Source organism: Cylas formicarius, unplaced genomic scaffold (genome assembly GCF_029955315.1).
Source record: "Cylas formicarius isolate icCylForm1 unplaced genomic scaffold, icCylForm1.1 PGA_scaffold_9__14_contigs__length_23061073, whole genome shotgun sequence".
Taxonomy (NCBI): Eukaryota; Metazoa; Arthropoda; class Insecta; order Coleoptera; family Brentidae; genus Cylas; species Cylas formicarius.
In genome coordinates this window covers 10,583,153-10,602,166 of record NW_026844365.1, presented here as the reverse complement: position 1 = coordinate 10,602,166, position 19,014 = coordinate 10,583,153, and the positions used below count along the sequence as shown (strand labels likewise).

Below are 19,014 nucleotides of genomic sequence, written 5' to 3'. Positions count from 1 at the left end.
ATTCGGCCGAGCGGAAATTTTTAATACGGAACCCGCCGGGCGCTTCCAACTAGGCTTCGCAACCGGATCATCCGAAACGCCAAAAATTCGCCGCGCGCACGACTATCCGGTCCTTCGAGCCGGATGAAAGTAAAAAGAAAGGCAAAAACGACGGCCGCGACGTTGCCGCTGCGGGTGAAAGGCGAGATGGTCGATTAATTTAATATTTGATGCGTTTAATGGACTAGTATTAGATAACAATTACCCGTCGTTTATTGGATTTTGTAGGACGCCGGTGCAGTAAAAGAGTTTCCTTCTATTCGCGCACACTTTTAATACTGAACGAGTTGATACTGACTACCGCTCACCTGCTATCTGCTATCTGTCCTAATCGGAAATAAATTAACCTCTGACACCTAGGCAGTCATAGAAAGTCATCTACCGACTAGTAGAACAACATAGTCATGTATTAAATAATTTTATATTATTATATCACGAATTAATATGGTAAAGCCAGATACTGTTACAGTCCAAAGTTTAGCATTAAATTAACTGAAGAGGGAACATACGACGCTTGGAGTGGAAGAGAATTAAGGACAAAGAAGTAACTAAGTGAAGGTCTAATTAGAAAGGAACAAAAATGAAATATCTCTAGTAAAAATTTTGCTCACCCAAAAAGCGATATTTAAAGGTATTTTTTAAGGCCAACAGCAACAACCTTGTCTGATTGACTAATCTAATGATTTTGCAATAGAATATCGAACAAATTAATGAAGCATCAGAAACTTTTTTTGAAACAAGTAAGACGTGATGATCCAAAACCAAGCAGACCAAGGCGCTTACCCACCACTAAGAACCAAACGGATTAATGTATATGCAGTTTGGTAACATGGCCAACTGAGAAAGGCCATCGCAAGCGATTTTTTAGAACTTCGTATTCCATAGGTATACTAATAGTTGTACTGGCATTCTTTACTTTACACAGTAGTAACATATAGTTTTGAATTGATGCTTTAGTGTCATTTGAAGCTGGTGTTTTGGTTAATTACTTACTATGGTAGTAAAATTGTAATAACACTGCTTAAAAGTCGGTTTGAAATTACTCTGTTTTTGAACCAATCGTTAAATAAATCCGCAGAGGTGTCCTCATGGTAATCTAAAGAGGAGCCTTCCATGGTATTCGCCTTTGTGGAGTATTAAATATGTCGAACCAAGTTTCGTAGTTTGTTGGTGTCTGTAAAGCAGCTTTTTTCTAAATATTCAAATCGCAATTCTTGAATTGTACTCAACTCAACAAATTTTTATGACACTACACCTATGATACATGACACACATTTTGAGATTCAGCCTTTTATGTTAAAGTAAGTCAAATGGAAAAATTTTAATTATTCAAAACTATCCAAAAAGGGCTCTATACATTATCTGCATCGTCTGTCGATTTAGTTGAGCTACTGTATCGCAGAAACTAAAAACTGTATGTGCGTATAGTTTTTTCATCTATATTGAAGATGTTTTAACCTCATGTGACAAAACAGTGGCGAAACATATTAGAAACTAGCTTCAAATTTATTTGTCGCAAACCCTATTAGTGGAGAGGCCCTGGAACTGTCGCAAAGAAGAATATTTTTGATACTTTCGAAAATCGATGAAATATACGCTCGTATACAAATTTTATATCTCTACCGTTGGTACAGAAATGATCAGCGTCAAAAAAAAAAAATTGTCTGTTGGACGTTTTCCGTTCTCGTCTTTTGTTTTTTTCGGAATAACTTTGTAACTACTACACGTCCGATGCCGTCATCCATCTTTTTTTCGCGATTTTCTACTATTTTTTGGACATTGCTACGAAACACGATAAATTTGAATCAATCGACTTCATATTTGGTACATATATGCAGCTTTGCCCCGTGACGAAACCTATTGAAAATGGAGGGGCTGGGGGTCGGGAAGTATTCTAAAAAAATAAAAAGTCCCGTGTGCAAGGGTCTACGAAAAAGATCATTTTTCAAACACCGTTTGCGGAACCAGAAAAATTCTTAAACCAGAAGACGCAAATTCAAAAAAACTAAAAAATGGGTCCCTATTATTGAAAATTGATCATAACTGAAAGATTATGATTCAGAGGTCACTTTCTTTTGCATTGCTATATAGTCCGTATAGAGAGCTAAAACGTTTGTATTTAAGATTTTCACCTAATGTAAGGGTTAAGTATCCTAAATTGGGTGCAACCAAATATGTTTTTTTAATTTTTGATTTTTTTCTGTAATTTTGAATTCCAGAAAAATATATTTTCCTCCATAATCGTTCACCCGATCGGCAAAATTCTTTTTCTGCTCCTGTCTGTAAAATACCTAATTACCCACCACTTTACCACGTCAGTTTCGTTTCCCATGAATCCGAGCCACTTCCGACATTTCCGACATTTCCGGGATTTTACCGCACGGATTTAGAAGGAATCGGATGTTTTCGGAGATATTTCCCACGCTTTGAACTTTGACGTTTGTCAATTTTGACGGTCAGTGAATGCATTCGTGTTGTTTTGCTAAAATGTACCCAAAAACTAACGGTCGTAGAAAAAGTATAGTATGCAACACGTTCGGTAAACTTTTTAACTCGCTCGTTTATTAAAAACTCGCTCCGCTGCGCTCCGCTAGTGTAAAAAGTCGTTTACCGCACTTGTTGCATAATATACTATTAACCAGCAGACGCGGAAGATCCAGTGCAATAACATTTATTCGGGCATTTTTTCTATTATATACAGGGTTTTCAAGGGTGCGCGAGATTCTTGGAATAATATAATTGGAAATCGCGCGAAGCGACTGACTTCTTTTTGAAATCCGAAGCTGCTTCTCGCTACGCGCAACGAATTTGCCCCACTCAGGGACGATTTTTCGAAAGCAATCTTGTTTTCTCTTACCCACGAAAATCACTACTAATAATTATATAATCTTCCGCGGGCCACCCTGTAAAGTGCAAACATAGGCGACGGGGACACCCACAACTAGACGAGCGTGCCAAGTGTGTCCTGTTTCACGCCCCATTCGCGCGGTCCTCGTCCAAAATAACCCGTTTGGCGGTATGAGTGATCACCGTGTCATTTACCTACATCGTCACCCACCGACTCGAGTGCACCGGACGTCTCTTAAAACGTGGTCGTTTGCCCTTCGGACAAAAAAAAAAACAAACTCTCAGAGCAAGCGGCTCGCCGTTACAACAAAGTAATCGTTCTACGGATTGCTTAATTACGCGTTTTCGTACGTTTCTACTAACGACAGGTATAATTCTCCAGTTCCGCAACTAAAGTCAATTCATATGTAAGAGGAAAATATCTTCAAATTTCTGAAAAACATGTTTTAATATTCCCTGTATATTTAAATAAAAGAAATGTTAAGAAAAAAGAGCGGATGAATAGTAAAGGAAATAAACAAACCACACGATGATCGCTAAGATGTAGGTGCGTTGTAAGCGTAATGGTTGAACCCCAGTGGAAGATCTTCGACATAGAGAAGTTCTATGCTTACGTATCAAAAGCAGGTGTCCATGATGATTAGTTTTGCAGCAAGATAACTAAAGCATTGATACATAATCATTACATCACATGATATTACATTTATTTACTTTGTAAACTAAACAACCAAACGAATTATGCATTTCTGATGAAGATTGAGCTACCGAGAATCGGAAAAACCTTCTGAAGACCCATAAATAAATTTAAAAAATGAATTTTAGACGTAAAACGCCATGGATAACTAGTGGTATAATTACATCTATAAGACAAATAGATTATCTGAAGAAACTCCAATCTACTCCTAATCCTAGTTATATAAAAGCTAAACAAAAATTTACATCTTACCGTAAAGCATTTTATTTTGAGAAACTTTTTGATGAACATTGTAGTGATGCAAGGAAAACCTGGAAAAATATTAAACATGCCGCCAATGAGATCACGGCGATCCGGAAATTTCCAGCGTTGTAGGCAGGGGCAATATTTCGTATATATCACCCAAGGACGAGTTCAATAAGTATTTTCGTGTGGGGGAACGCTTGCGGGGAAGATCAAAAGAACAAAAAATGTCGGTTTCAAACAGGAAAAAAGTAATTTGAGTATATTTTTGTCGACAATACTAGAAAAAGAATTAATACAAATAATAAAATAGCTTAACAATAATTCAAATGTCGCTCTTATTAGAAAAACATAAATATTTTTACTACGCCACTACTATATTAGGTTAACCTGGTATTTGCTAAGGGAGTCTTCCCGGACATCTTTGCGGAATCCATTATATAAATCACGTTCCAGAGACCAAACGTCGAATTGCAAGACAATCACACTAATACATAATGCGGGTAAAGTCCTGGAAAAGTGTATTGAAATTAGATGGAAACAATTTTGAGGAAAAAATACCTTATTAAGAAAAGAGTAGGTTCGGAAGCTGCGTTGGTCAAGGTAGCGGGCAGCATAGTTGGATCGTTTAATGCCAGAAAAAAGTGTATTACTATTTTTCTCGATTTGGACGAGGCATTCGACATATCTTGCTGGAGGGACTAGACTTAAGTATTAAAGGGCTAATAAAAAGACTGATAAGTTTAAAGGTTAAAGTAGGTGGCACCCTGAGCTGCTCTTTGTCGGTAGAATATGGTGTTCCGCAGAGCACCGTTCTGAGGCCAATCTTGTTTACATTATATACAAGTGGAATATTTACTATTTTACCGAACGAAAGTCGCTATGCGGGTGATGCGGCATTGATTATTGTTGAAAACACTTGAACAGAAACCGTTACACAGGTTGATGAATTACTAAGTCTAAGTTAAGTTGCACAAATTTCTCAAATTATTTAATTGCTGAAATAAAAGTTGCTTAGTTACTTTGAGCAATACGCTTCATAGTAAGAGAGCTGAAAAAGTTAATATTCACATTCAAAATATTATATATTTAGCATATGTCTGAAGTAACGTGGTCGCAATATATTAACGTCCCAAGTTCAATGCATAACCTCTACAAAATTTAAAAGACTTCAATACTAGATTATCCAAGATAAAAACAAAGTTGATGACACGTTGTCTCTGATTTTCAATGCTCAACTCAGCGTAAGATTATGTACCCTAGAGAGATACTGTCAACACTACCATAAATATCGCGGGAGGAAATGAAAAACCTATTTGTTAATAATCTTCGAACTTAGTTAAGTACAATTTACAATTACCTTCCTATGAGAATGCAATTTTTCGAAAAATAAATGTTTTGATTCTTGGTGCATGGACAAGATCTTAAAGATGCCAGTTCTAAAGCTAAACGAATTATAATCATCATGGTCGATGAAGAGGTCAAACACCTCGCAGTTTTCTCAGAAACAATTCGTATTAGGTCTGAGATAAAAGGAACCATATGTCTTCTATTAGTTCATAGAACTTGTAGAAGTGTGCTGCAATTCATAATGCCAGTAACACCTTAACAGAACTTACAGAAAAAATCATAATCAAATATAAATCTCATATAAATCTAAATCAATATCTATATCAATAAAAATGCCGCCGAATGCGTAAGTAAAATCTAATTTACTGTGAACTGTGGAGATAAGGTTATAATTAAGGTTAAAATTAAAAGCAAAAGTTAGGGCATTAACAGATTATACCATTGAGAAAGCTGGTAGGTAGAGGAAAAGGTTATTCATGGAAATTTACTAAAGATTTTTAATCAAAAAATCAATGGATTTGTGGTGGCGATAAAGCTTGGACGGAAATAGGAGTTACCGATCTAGAGTATTTCAGTTTATAGATCATTGTAAGGAATTTGCTCTATTAGGGTCAACCAATATTAGGGCTCAATTAGATTCTGCTTATTGGGTAATAATTTTTGTGTCAATTGACCGAGATGATTTTAAAAATACAATGAAATTTATATTTATTCATTTATATTGTGCGTTACATCGCCATCAGGTCGTTCTGCGAACTAAATGAAGTGGATATTTTTATTGGGATTTCCCGAATCGCGGAATATCGTATTCGGGTATTCCTTGAAGGGGGGGGGGGGGGGTTAGAGCTAAATTGAACATCACAAATTCATAATAATTTATGCTAAAATACATATTATTATTAAATAATAATTGATGATACTTTACAATTGTTATTTAAAACATTTTGATCGAATTTAACTAGTCAACTAGAAAACTAGAAAATGTGCCAAATATTTTATCAAAAATTATTAATTGTTATAAATTTTGCGGAGAGTTTGAATTGGCCCTTCCGGGATACGATGAGAGCGAAATTTTCGAGAATCCCGGGATATTTCGTGGACTTTTTAATTTTTCAACTAAATCGAATTCGACTAAGTGCGAGCATCCAAAAAAATCTTATCGGTTGATGCTTGATGTTTGTAATGCACAAATAATTGACGAAATTAATAATTCTTATTGAATCAAACAGAAATGAGTATTTTACAACTTGTATTGTTGGTCTGCAGAACACCAATGCTCAACTGAAACTCAAGCGTTTGTGCATATAATTAGTTCCTTCTTCTATCCCCTGCACATCACGAAACCCTGATTGAGTCCCGTTTTTCCACATGGTTAGTTTAAAGAAGGAAAAAACGAGAGAAGATGATTAACGAATGCGGCGAGACAATCGGGGACCGTTTACACCCCGAAACGGGCCCCGAAAGCGGCCCTTGCGGCACCGCAAAAAGCGAGCGGTATTTGTATTCCGTAAGCTGCGTCGATTTGAACACATACCGAGACCCCGTCGGCCAGTCCATCACGCTTAAAAGGCGAGACCGCTTCGCCGCACCGAAGGTGGGTGGTTTTTGTCGGGCATCTTGCTCGTTACAAAGTCGCTTTCTTGCGACGATCGGGAAACGAGGCGGCGAATTTCAAGTAGCGAGAACGCGATCCCGATAAATTTGTACGTCCGCGAGTGCCGCTATCTTCCAGCGTTTGGCACCGCGGTGTAACATTCTGACCTTGTAATTTTATACGGGACGTGCGAAAAAATGTGCATTAACGTGGAGTCGAAGTAGAGTAAAGCAATCTTTATAATAACTCACGGGGACTTCTCAGGTGACTCCAATAACAATTGATCAGAAAAAAATGGATGTATTGGTGAAATCAAAGAATAGCATGTATGGAACTGTTCAGATGCCTTAAAATAATGTTCTTTCATACTTATATGTATATTCTATTTTAGTTTACTGCAAAAAAAGTCTTACAAAAAGACGCAACTACCAGACACGAAACAAGGCCCTATTAGAGCTTCAAGGTTGACAACATCCATGGAGAATAAAATTTATAAATTTTACAAAAACAGCCTAATAAGCTTCAAAAAGACTAGAGATTTTCTGGCGGAAAAATGTTTTCATTTGTTTATAGACTTTTTAAATTTTAAAATTAATTAAATTAATTAATGAATTTAAATTAATTAAAATAAATCAAAATTAATTTAAAAAAAAAACAAATTAAAATCTTGGTTGTTTCCCTTCGTCATTTTTATGTTTTTCTTTTAGATGTCAAAAGTGAAAATAGATCTATTAATCTCTTCTCTACCTATCTTTGACTTAGAAATTAACTGCAATCCGTTAAACATTATAACCATATGTATACTTTTATTTTCGTAGGGTTGTGGAATTGGCGCGCTAAATTTTTTTGATAGGTCAATTGACCTAAATAATTTTAAGAATACAATGAAATTTTTATTTATTTATTTTTATTTATTAATGTTAAATAGGCTGGATATTTTTATTGGGATACCTCGACTTGCTAAATATGGTATTTGGGTATTCCTTGAAGAGGGTTATAGGCAAATTGGACATCACAAACGCATAATAATTTATTATAAAATACACATTGTTATTAAACAATGATAGCTAATTGCCTATAATTGTTATTTAAAACATTTTGATCTAATTTGACTAGTCAATTATGAAGTGGTCAATTGATCGGTTGGTTACCCCCCCCACACTAAATTTACTTTATTTTGCATTTTTTTTGCACTGAAGTATTTTTTTGTAAAACCTCGCAGTTTCTTTTCGACTGCGCTCGAAGCACAAAAGTCGCAGTTGTAACTGAATGAGTGTATATATATAACATAATTTTCAGATACTTGAGATACACCGCACTTCATGCAACCAATCAATCGACAAAACGTAAATATAATTAAACATATACCAGGTGCTATAAAAAGTTCCCTCGTTGGTGAAACTGTTATCTACTTTATTTTGCATTCTTTGTTTTACTATGCTTCGCGTTCTCTGTAGATATTTGATAAGCATTGTTTACTTATCCGGAATAAATTTCCAGTGGAAAACCTCACATTTTCTTTTCAGCTGCGTTCGAAGCACAAAAGTCGCAGTTGTAACTGAAAGCATAACACAATTTTCAGATATTTCCTGAGATACACCACAGTTCATGCAGCCAATTAACCGACAAAATGTTTTAAATATAATTAAGGATATACTGGGTGCCATAAGAATTTCACTCGTTGGCGAAGCTGTTACCTAAAGAGTGTATATCACACAAAACGACAAAACCTTGTAAATATAATTAGGCATGTACCGGGTGCTATAAAAAGTTCACTCGTTGGTGAAGCTGTTATCTACTTTCTTTTGCATTTTGCATATGGTACCTTTGTCCTTTGCCCTTGGTTAGCTGACCCGATGTATTTAATATAACGTAACAATGGTCGTAATTTTTTTTTCTCCATTTTATTGGTGTATTGTTTTCCTCTCTTTCTAAGTACTTTAATCATTTTACCTGTTGGTAGTTATTATGTATATTTCAAATAATAAAACCCGAATTAATTTCTACCGATTACGTTTTTTATTATCGGAAAACGCGTACCGATCTCCTAACGGTACCGCGTTCGTTTCCATTGTCGCTCGGAATGAAACCTGTTCGATTGCAAAAAAAAAAAAATAAATTAAAATTTTGCAACCCGCGCAAAATCCACTCGGATGCCGGATAAATAAATACTTAATTGATCACTCTACGCCAATTTAACGTTACGGATATAGTGATTAATTCGTTTCGTATTTATTTATACCTATCTCGCATGCATAATTAATAACAATAACCTCGCAATTTACGAACGCGACGACGCGCTCCTCCTTAACCCTATAGCCCAGTCGATGAATACGAAATTGCTTGGAAATTTTGCAAAAATTAGGGCTAGACTAGCGCAAAAGGAATTACGAAGAATAATTATGATATACAGTATAAACGAATTCCACCTTAAACCCCAGTATTTACCGCGGAAGATTTTCAAAAGAATTCCAAGGAATTTCGCTTAGAATTTCAGAGAAATTCCAACTAATTCAAAATATAAAAATAATTTGTGTTTCCCCCAGTTTACCAATCCAGTAGCGTTTTGTCCATTGACCAGTCAACGGACTGGTCAATTGGAATAATTTAAAAAATAGAATGAAATTTATATTTACTTATTTATATTTATTCATTTGTTTATAAGTATCATATTCGTGTATTCCTTGAAGAGGGTTATAGGTAAATTGGACATCACAAACGCATAATAGTTATAAAAAACATATTATTATTTAATAATGGTATATAACACAATTGCAAGATGTTATTTTAAACACTTTGATTGAATTTGACTAGTCAATTAAAGAGTAGTCAATTGAAACTAGCTTTAAAAAAGAAGGTGGGCGTCGCAAAAAAATAATTTTCCCCTTATCTTCTTTACCCACGGAATTATGGTCTATAGTATAAAAAAAATCCACAGGAAATTGTGCAACTGTAAAAGTGATTTTATCCTAAAAGGAATGTTTCCGCAGACTACTATAATACTATTTTGTTGTTGGCCTCTTCGAAGCTTTACAATAACCCACGCAGGATCCAGAAGATTTGTATCGGAATGTTTCTTCGAATCGCCCACCATCTTAGAGGTTCTTTAAGAACTCTTAATAAATCAGGGTTGTAAAATAGGTCGGATTCGTAAGGAGGGTGATTTTCTCAACTGTGGAGCTAGTTTGAGTTGCAGGATGGGGCCTGGCATTCAGCATCTCTCACTTCGTTCACTGTGCACAGTGAGGTAGATACGATCGAAATAAACGATTGGAAGGAGCGTCGAACTTCAGTAGGGTTGCCTCTCCTTTTATCCGCTACTCCTTACTGATTTGCTGGGTGTTAGGAGTGTGGTGGCAGACATACGTTTTGTTGTAGGTATTGAGCAAACTCAAAAATACTTATCTTCTTGCGCAAACCTTACTGGTGGTCGACTTCTAAAGTGTGACATAAACCACAACCTGAGGATACCACTCAGGTGTTTTGTTTACTATAATTAATTACTCTAAATAGCGTAATAATACTTCTCTAGATTCTGGGATGATTACTTGCTGAGTAAGTGAACACTTTTAAAAAAATTGATTTCAATTTACCGAAACTTCAAATTCAATCATTTTGGAAGTAGTGGAGACCAAACAAAATGTTGCCTACTGAGTAAATTGTTAAAAACTTTTTGTACACTCTAGTCCTTGATAACGTTTAATGTTTTCAATTATCTAACAGTTACAGGCTTTTAACCAAAAAGTCTTTGGTGACCGGGCTACTATGATTTACGACCATGTCGCACCCGCTACGCGCGGCGTTCGGTCTAATTAGCGCAAATTATCGTTAATTTTTTTCAGCGCGCTTTCCACGACATTATTTAAAGGCGGCGCGACACGCGAGGTTTTCGTTTAGGTACGATAAACATCGCGATGCCCGGCCTTTATCCGTTGCAGTGCGCCAACCCTTCTAAATCTGTCATTAACCCGAAGCCAGTGCCAAATTTCCGAAACGAAGGAGAACTTGAATCGCCCCCAGAAGGAAACAGGTCCGTACTGCGGAATTTAATCGGCGAATCCTGTTTCTCCGCGGTGAAAAGGTTATGTTAGCGTAATACCGATAAATCAAACCACAATTATTCACACACCGAGGGAGGTTTTACTAGTTATTATTGGCCCAAAGTAGTCACTAAAATACTATTTATTTATTTTCTAAAACAAAGTGATGTGTTTTTGTTCAAAGAAGCTTCCACAGACTACCGTAATACTTTTTGTCAAACTTCTGGATTCCTCCTGCGTCGGTTTTTGTTAACTCGAACTAGCTAACGTTCCGTCAATCATTCTGTTGGCTTCTTCAGAGCTTGACTGAAACTGACTGAAGCTGGACTGAAAATTTTTGAACAAAGGTCGCGAATATATTTATGGAAGCCTTTGAGAAGAAAGCTCTCGACACCTTCCATCTAAAATCAAAATTATGGAAACGCTACGTCAATTGGCCAATTTGGCCTCATGGTCAGGAATCCCTAGTAGATTTTTTTAGACATTTGAATTCTATACACCCTAACATACGATTTACCATTGAAATAGAAACTAATAACAACCTGCCATTCTTAGATATTCCTATCAATAGAAAATCAACATTGGGTGATTGTGTTGACAGAAATACATATCAATTTCAGTTTCAGTTAAGCTCTGAAGAAGCGAACAGGATGATTGGCGAAACGTTAGCTAGTTCGACTCACTAAAAACCGACGCAGGAGGAATCCCAATAGCCAAATTACAACACTTCAAACAATGTTTAAAATTCCATACAAAATGGTAAAAATGGCGCATGAGAAAAAACTACAAATCGCAGTTAACAAATTTGATATACGAAATCCAAACACAAAACAAGCCACAACAAACACGAAACCTAAATGTTTAATTGATTTTTCGACAAGAAATCTTATTTCGATTAAAAAAAACGCTATCAATTGGAATCACTTATTTTCCTCTTTTTTTTTTTCATTCTATTTTACTAATCTGACGTAACACCAATTTGATAAATACTGTGAGAACAAATATACAATAAAAGTATGGTCTTATGAGATTTGCGTCATTTTAAACGGACTAAACATAGTTGACACTGACAAAACTGAAGGGTACTGCACGTTCAACATGTAAATTTCGTACTGTTTAGACGAGTTTCACACTAAAAGTGTGGCGTTGATGTTATTTGTCATACCGGTTGCCTTTTAATTGTTCTTTGTAAGTTAATACAGTGTTGAGCAGGTTTTACCAGTGAACTAGTGTGATAAAAAAGTGAGGCAAATTTTACAATTGTTGTCTTTCCTTTGATCTTTTGAATAACCGGAAATGTTATTTTAGGTATAATAACCCGTGAAATTTACTTCCACATTTTTGAGAAAACAAATTTCCTGGTAGTAACGAAAAATTGTGTAAAACCACCGACGACGTTCTACCCCACATTTTCTACCTTAAACGTACATAAATTCGATCGATTTACTTTGCGGTTGCCAATTAAAGACCGCGTAAGCCCCGCTGACATTCCTATCAAATTGTACACAATTTTCGCAGAATTCGCACGAATTGGGGTTGAAAGGCGGACCCAAAATTCGGACCTTTGGTGTTTCGATCTGCACGATTAATCGCGCTGACAGTAAAACCGTAATTTACTAGACACGCGTACGTTTTACTACTCGAGCGCGCGTGCATGTGTGTGTATATGTTTATCGGCTCTTAAACTGAGAATTTAACGGCTTAATCTGTAATTTAACGCGAGCCAACGATATTACCCGATATACGTAAGGTGTCTCTGTAATTATTGCGGTACATGTACGCCTTAGTTCCTAAAAATAGACCCGATACGGACCTGGAGGTGCGGAGGGTGGTAAAGTCGGGCCGAAACAGTAGTTGCAGCGGTTCATCCGCAGTCTGTGTGTGTATGTGCGCGCTCTCCCACCCCCGCAATGCACCACCGCCGCCGCGTCTTTACCCGAAGGAGGCGTCCGTCCGAGAGGTCTTCGACCATGTGCCTTGCGATGCTCTTCTGTTCGGTTCGTTTGTTTCGAGAGGCCGCGCTCGACCTCGCGGTGATTGTCGCCATCGTTCTCCATTCATATCTAATAAACGAGGTCACAGAGTCAGGTGTGTACAACAGGTAGATCTTTGTACCTGCTGCTCCTCGCCGACGGCCTCCGTGCTCGACGGTGCTGAACCCGTCGGAGTTTCGCGATGGCGGGCGTGTCGGAAACTTACCGATCGACGGTGCAACGTTGCTTAGGTATAGTGTCGCGGATAGTGTAATGTTAAACTTATTACTAAAACAATTCATCCACTCGTCCATTAAATAGAGGATAATTAGAAGTGCTTCTTTCAGGGATCAAGCACAAGCTTGGAATGTGTAGTAACTAAGTGTAATATTACTTAGCAATATTTCATGGTAGTGTAGTATTAGCGGTATATTACGAAATCTATATAATATTTTAACACCAACAACTAACCAAAGTTTTAATGACTAAGTGATAACTTAGTTAGTGTATTAGTATAGTATAGTTATAGTTACAGGCAAGCTTGAAGAATTGCAAACCCTGCTGCAGAGTAAATAAGAACTAAAAGTTCAGATTTTCGCGAAATTATATATTATGACATGACAATTGTTTAGTCAACACCGTGTCTTTATCAAATCACATTTGATAAAGACACGGTGTTGTCGAAACAATTGTCATGTCATAATATATATTTTCGTGAAAATCTGAACTTTTAGTTCCTTGTTATTTTGATAAATGGATTTTCATCAAGTAAAAGCCACCTCAGTTCAATACCTGCTGCAGAGGCTAAATGATACGTGCGAAAGATATGGACTAAACATGAACCTTAAGAAAACTGAATACATGATTATTACAAAGAAAATAAATGTTAACGGAATTCTTGCAATGGACAACACAACGATAGAAAGAGTAAGAAAATACAAATACTTAGGGTACAGGAAACAATGAAATCAAAAGTTGCATAGTTGCAAGTTGCTTCGATGTTACGTTTTTTCAACATTACTTTACGAGCCAGACTCGTGGACACTGGAAAAGGCAGATAAGGACAAGATCGGAGCTTTTGAAGGATGGTGTTATGGGCGAATATTGAAAATCTCATGGACTGACAGGGCTTCCAATATGGAACTGCTACAGAGAACCCAGAAACAGGAGGAAATAATTAACTCTCTAAAATGAACCAAATTGGAATACTTTTTACAGAGCTCCTGGATTCCTCCTGCGTCGGTTTTTGCTGAGTCGAAATTGCTGACGTTTCGCCAATCATCCTGTTGACTTCTTCAGAGCTTGACTGAAACTGGCTCGTATTTTACTCTGCACCTACGAAAAATTCAAGATAAAACTAAAATTCTTGCATGTAGCTAATTCTTCTACCAATGAAAAAAATCCGAGAGTCTATAGAAATCTATAAACAACCTAACCATCTTAACCGCGACTCAGGTCTCTACCTGTCACCAATTTGGGAATCAGCCATCCGAGACGGTGTTTATACCCCTCATTAGCCCCCCCACCCCCCTCAAACAATATATAATCAGGTACAGAGTAAAATACGAGTCAGTTTCAGTCAAGCTCTGAAGAAGCCAACAGGATGATTGACGAAACGTCAGCAATTTCGACTCAGCAAAAACCGACGCAGCAGGAATCCAGAAGTTTTGTAAAAAGTATTACACTAGCCTGTGGAAGTTTCTTTGAAAAATCAAATTGGAATACTTTGGCCACGGAGAGGATAACCTCTTGGTTCAAAAACTTAAGGGAATGGTTTGGAATGACATCAAACCCATTATTTAGAGCAGCTGTTAAGAAGATTATGATAGTCATGATAATATCCGAGAAGAAGATCTATTTTTAGTATAATACTGTCTGGTAGTGATTTTTGACCTTTGTCTTATTTCTGGATACCGTCAAGCGTTTTAATTCATTAAGTACTATATTAGTACAATAAGTACTAAATTCCAAGTGCAAAATTTTACACTAATTAGTGTAGTGCTACAATTAGATCTAGTGTAATATGTGATTTGTCGAAATATATTTGAATTCAAATATACTTCGGGTCTATAATGTGGTTTACATACGTCACTCAAGCTTTCTTTCATTTCTGGGTACCGTTAAAGTATTCGTTTGCTGCTAAAGTATAGTACTGACCTGTAGAATTCCCAGCGGAATATGTTATATATCCGACGTAAGCTATAATTTTTTATGCTAACTTAGTTTCTTCTTGTTTCAGGCATTCGTCTAGCGCGACCGTAACCGTCCACGCTGCATTCCACCTCTGATGACCGTAGAGCCGACTCCGGAGGCCACCACAACACGAACACGCGTCCAGCGATGACTATGGCCGAGACAGCTCTGGAGTCCACAGCGCCCCCGCACGACAAGGCCAACAATAACCACCCGTTGGTCGTGAATCACAACCATCGGCCCGCGGCCAAGCAACGCAAGCGGAAGCGGCTCAGTCAGGTACTGGACAAGCTGACCGGCGCTGCCGGACAATCAGAAGAAGAGGAACCGTCCACCAACAACAACCTCTACAATAACAACAAAGGCGACGCGGACATCGGCGGGGCGGGGTTGAAGAAGAAGCACTACCCTGGTGACGTGTTCAAATTCGAACCGCCAGAGAAGTTGAAATCTGCCAGCGAGGACGACGACGTATTCAGTCCTGCTAGTTCGAGCAATAAGTCGCCGCACAGCTCGACCGAATCGCCGAGGATCAGTTTTAGCCCATTAAGAATCAAAGAGGACGACGCTAGTTCGTCGCCGCCGCTTTTTCAACGACCGCCGGCATGTCCGTGCTACCAGTGCGTCACGGGGGTCGGCCACCATCCCCCGCCGCTTCACCCTTACGACAGGTTTTTTCCCGCGTCGCCGATATCGCCGTTGACTCCCGCGTCGCCGGCTCCGTCGTATAGTTTCGAACGTTATCTCCACTCAAAGTACCTGCCAGATATATTCAGACGAAGGAGCCACTCCGATTCCGATTTGCCCTTATGGTTGGAGTCGGCGAAAGGGGACAAGGGTCGCCCGAACCCGCCTCACCCATTCGCTATATCACCCGCCGGCAACAACGCCGACGCGGAGATTTCAACCCCGCAGGAGTTCCCTTTGGACTTGTCGATGAAAGGCATCAAAGCCAGGGAAAGGATGGCCAGTTTGGAGTGTCTGATACCGACACCGCTGCAGCTGCTTCCTCCTGGCTTTTTACCGCCCAGGGGGGCGGTATCGGTGCCCGTCGTTAAAGGAGACGTCGCTTCGCCGACTACTAAAGAGTCGGTAGCTTCGAGGTACAATTTGGAAGTGTCTCCCGTGGTGGAAGAGATGCCGCCCGGTTCGGACGTAGCATTCGTGTGTCCAGTCTGCGGTCAGATGTTTAGCTTGCACGACCGGTTAGCGAAGCACATGGCGTCGAGACACAAGAGTCGGCAAAACTCGGGCGAGACCACCGCCAAGGCGTACCTCTGCGAGGTGTGCAAGAGGTCGTTCGCGAGGAGCGACATGCTCACGAGACACATGAGGCTGCACACAGGGGTGAAGCCGTACACTTGCCGGGTATGCGGACAAGTCTTTTCGCGTTCCGATCATCTATCGACGCACCAGAGGACCCACACGGGCGAAAAGCCTTACAAATGTCCGCAGTGTCCATACGCTGCTTGCAGGAGAGACATGATCACCCGTCACATGAGGACTCACACGCGTTACGAACCAGAATCCCTCAATAGTCAGCCCGTTGTTAAGACTGAAGCACACTGATTCGACCCGACGCGAAACGTTGTGATAAATTTCGATTTTTTATTTCGGTTTAAATAGTACAGGGTGTTGAACAAACGTGTCTCGATGTTGAATGAAATGTATACACTAAGAAACCGCTCGTTTCGCAGGATTTTCGTACTTAGAGGTGATGCTCCAAGTAACCTTTCATCCAGAAACCTTATTCGCCTTCTCTGAGAAGAAGGAGATATTTGTGGAACCTTCAGCCTTATATCCTTTTACAGAAAAGAAAAATACCTCATTGTCTTTTACACATCAGTATCCTCAATCGTACAAGAGGGAAGTCGTTGAAACAAGAGTAGAAGAAGACATCTTCTTAATATGGTGTGCCTTTCCGGTTCAATCTTCAGTTTTGAATTTTGTAGTCGACAAGATTGTGGTTAAGTTGTCTGGGTCTAATGAAATCGAAATTTCATTGATTGCGTTCAAAAGTATCACTTCTAAGTTGGACGAGAGGTTTTTGGAACACGTACTTATAGCTCGAGCTTATCTCGCGTGTTTCTCCTCGGTGAGGTCCCAAGTGAGTGTCTCATTCTGCCTTATGATGATATGAGCAACGGCGGTCGACTGAGGTGAAACACATTGAAGAAACCGCGCAAGTACGTAAAGACGATTGGCGGGGAATTCAGTTGCGGCAAATAACTATCTAAAAAAAATCAGTGTTCTATGTCATGGATGTCAATTGTCTTTTTTCCCTTATTCGGGCCGAAATTGTCGCGAATCTAGTCTTCCTCTCCTTTTTTCGCCCTCATTCCGGTAGTGGGGGTACAGAAGAATTTACGCACCCCCCAACTCGTGACGTAACAAGGATAACACGATTTAGATACGAATACACTGTGATATTTGTATGTACGTACGGTCGATACGATCAAATGAAACTCTAGAGGGACTAGCTAGTACTTCAGTTGTCTATTTTTGATATTACAAAAAAAATAATGTGATTTTTGACTTGTTTGAACGCTATTAAGTTTTTTGTTAGAGTGTTGCGATGCACAGGGTGGCGCGTTTATCTTTGGGCCACTTGCCTCGTCGCAGAAAGTGTAATAATAGAGTTGCATGATATGCAGTATTGTTCTGTGAAAACCACGAGTTCTCTTTTTCTCTCTATTTAACCTGTGACCACAGTTGAACTAAGCCAAATCGTCTCGTTAACTTTTTTGAGATTATGGAAAAATAATAAATAACAACATAACAACCATGATATGATAGACTATATTATTTAAGTTTGACGACTGCATAAACTTTTTGTAAAATAAAAATGCGCAAGAAATATGACAATAAAAAATTTAGCTCTTGGTTTTTACGAAATGCCGTTTAAAATATAAAATATTTAAAAAATATTAGGCTTTCTGAGATTGGGTTTGTTTCACTAGGGTCGATTAGCTCGGAAATCAGCGTGCGGCAAGCGTTTGTAAGGTGATCATTTTGTTTCGGTATATTTTCAAAGCGTAAGGAAGTTGGTGACGTCAGTACGGACCCTCGTGAAATGAACTTGTAGTGTTCACAGATACGCGGACCAACCAATATAAAAAAATAATAATGCGAGTTGTTGTGTTGAATTGGCAAAGTTTAATTATCGTCATCGAGTGCCACGGCAGTTGTTGTTACCCTGTTCCTACGAATCGAATGTTTTCTCGAAGAAAATTTGTGCCACTCGTACGGGGTCAGTTCGCGCTCAAAACCGCATACATTTCGGACGCCCCGTACACCCATACGTTAACTTATTGTAAATTTATTGTATTTATTAAGTGAAAGTCTTCGACAGAAACGGCCGTTACACGGTTTTTATTTTTTAAGTTTTTGTATTTATTTTTCCCTGTCTACCTTTTTTTCCTCCTTTTTATTAAACAAAAAAAAAGGGCCGCGACCGCGGCGCCGTGTACAAAGCATAGATACTTAATTTAATTTGTTACTTTTTTTTGTATTTCCTTTGGTTTTTTCGCCACGATTTTCCGAAAATAAACTTTTTGATTTTTACGGTTTTTTTTTGTTTCTGTTCCGTTGCCTCTTTCGCAAATCGGTGCCCGGCTGTTAGACACACACGCAGACACAAATGGAAAACCTTTTACCGTAAACGTTGTGCCTTTTTCGTAAATTGTATTGAGAAAATTTACACACACCTTTACTTGCTTTTAGGCCTAAACTTTTTCCGAGAGTGAGTGTATTATCTTGCGGCGGAATTTTTATATAACGTCCCGCCCGACGGGACGTCCGTTAACGCGGAAATAAAGTTTTATGTCCAACCGTCGGGTTTTTTTATTTGTCCATTCGTACCACAAAACAGCCGAAACTCGCTATAAAAAGGGGTTGTTGACTAAGAGCACATATGACAATACAAAGAAGAAAGCAACACCTATGAGTTACGACCAAATTTAGGGAAGTACCCTTATATATATATATATATATATATATATATATATATATATATATATATATATATATATATATATATAT

General features: G+C 38.3%; 1 protein-coding gene across 3 annotated transcripts in view; it reads left to right on the top strand.

The window, feature by feature from the left end:
• LOC132707627 (zinc finger and SCAN domain-containing protein 10) overlaps window positions 1–18,798 on the top strand; it is a 98,264-nt gene extending 79,466 nt beyond the window's left edge. For all 3 annotated transcript variants that reach the window (XM_060679536.1, XM_060679537.1, XM_060679539.1), the window contains one exon: window positions 15,020–18,798. In XM_060679536.1, the coding sequence (XP_060535519.1) occupies window positions 15,121–16,542 (1,422 nt within the window). In that variant the 5' untranslated portion in view covers window positions 15,020–15,120 and the 3' untranslated portion in view covers window positions 16,543–18,798. The remainder of the gene's footprint in view (window positions 1–15,019) is intronic.
• Window positions 18,799–19,014: the final 216 nt, after the last annotated feature.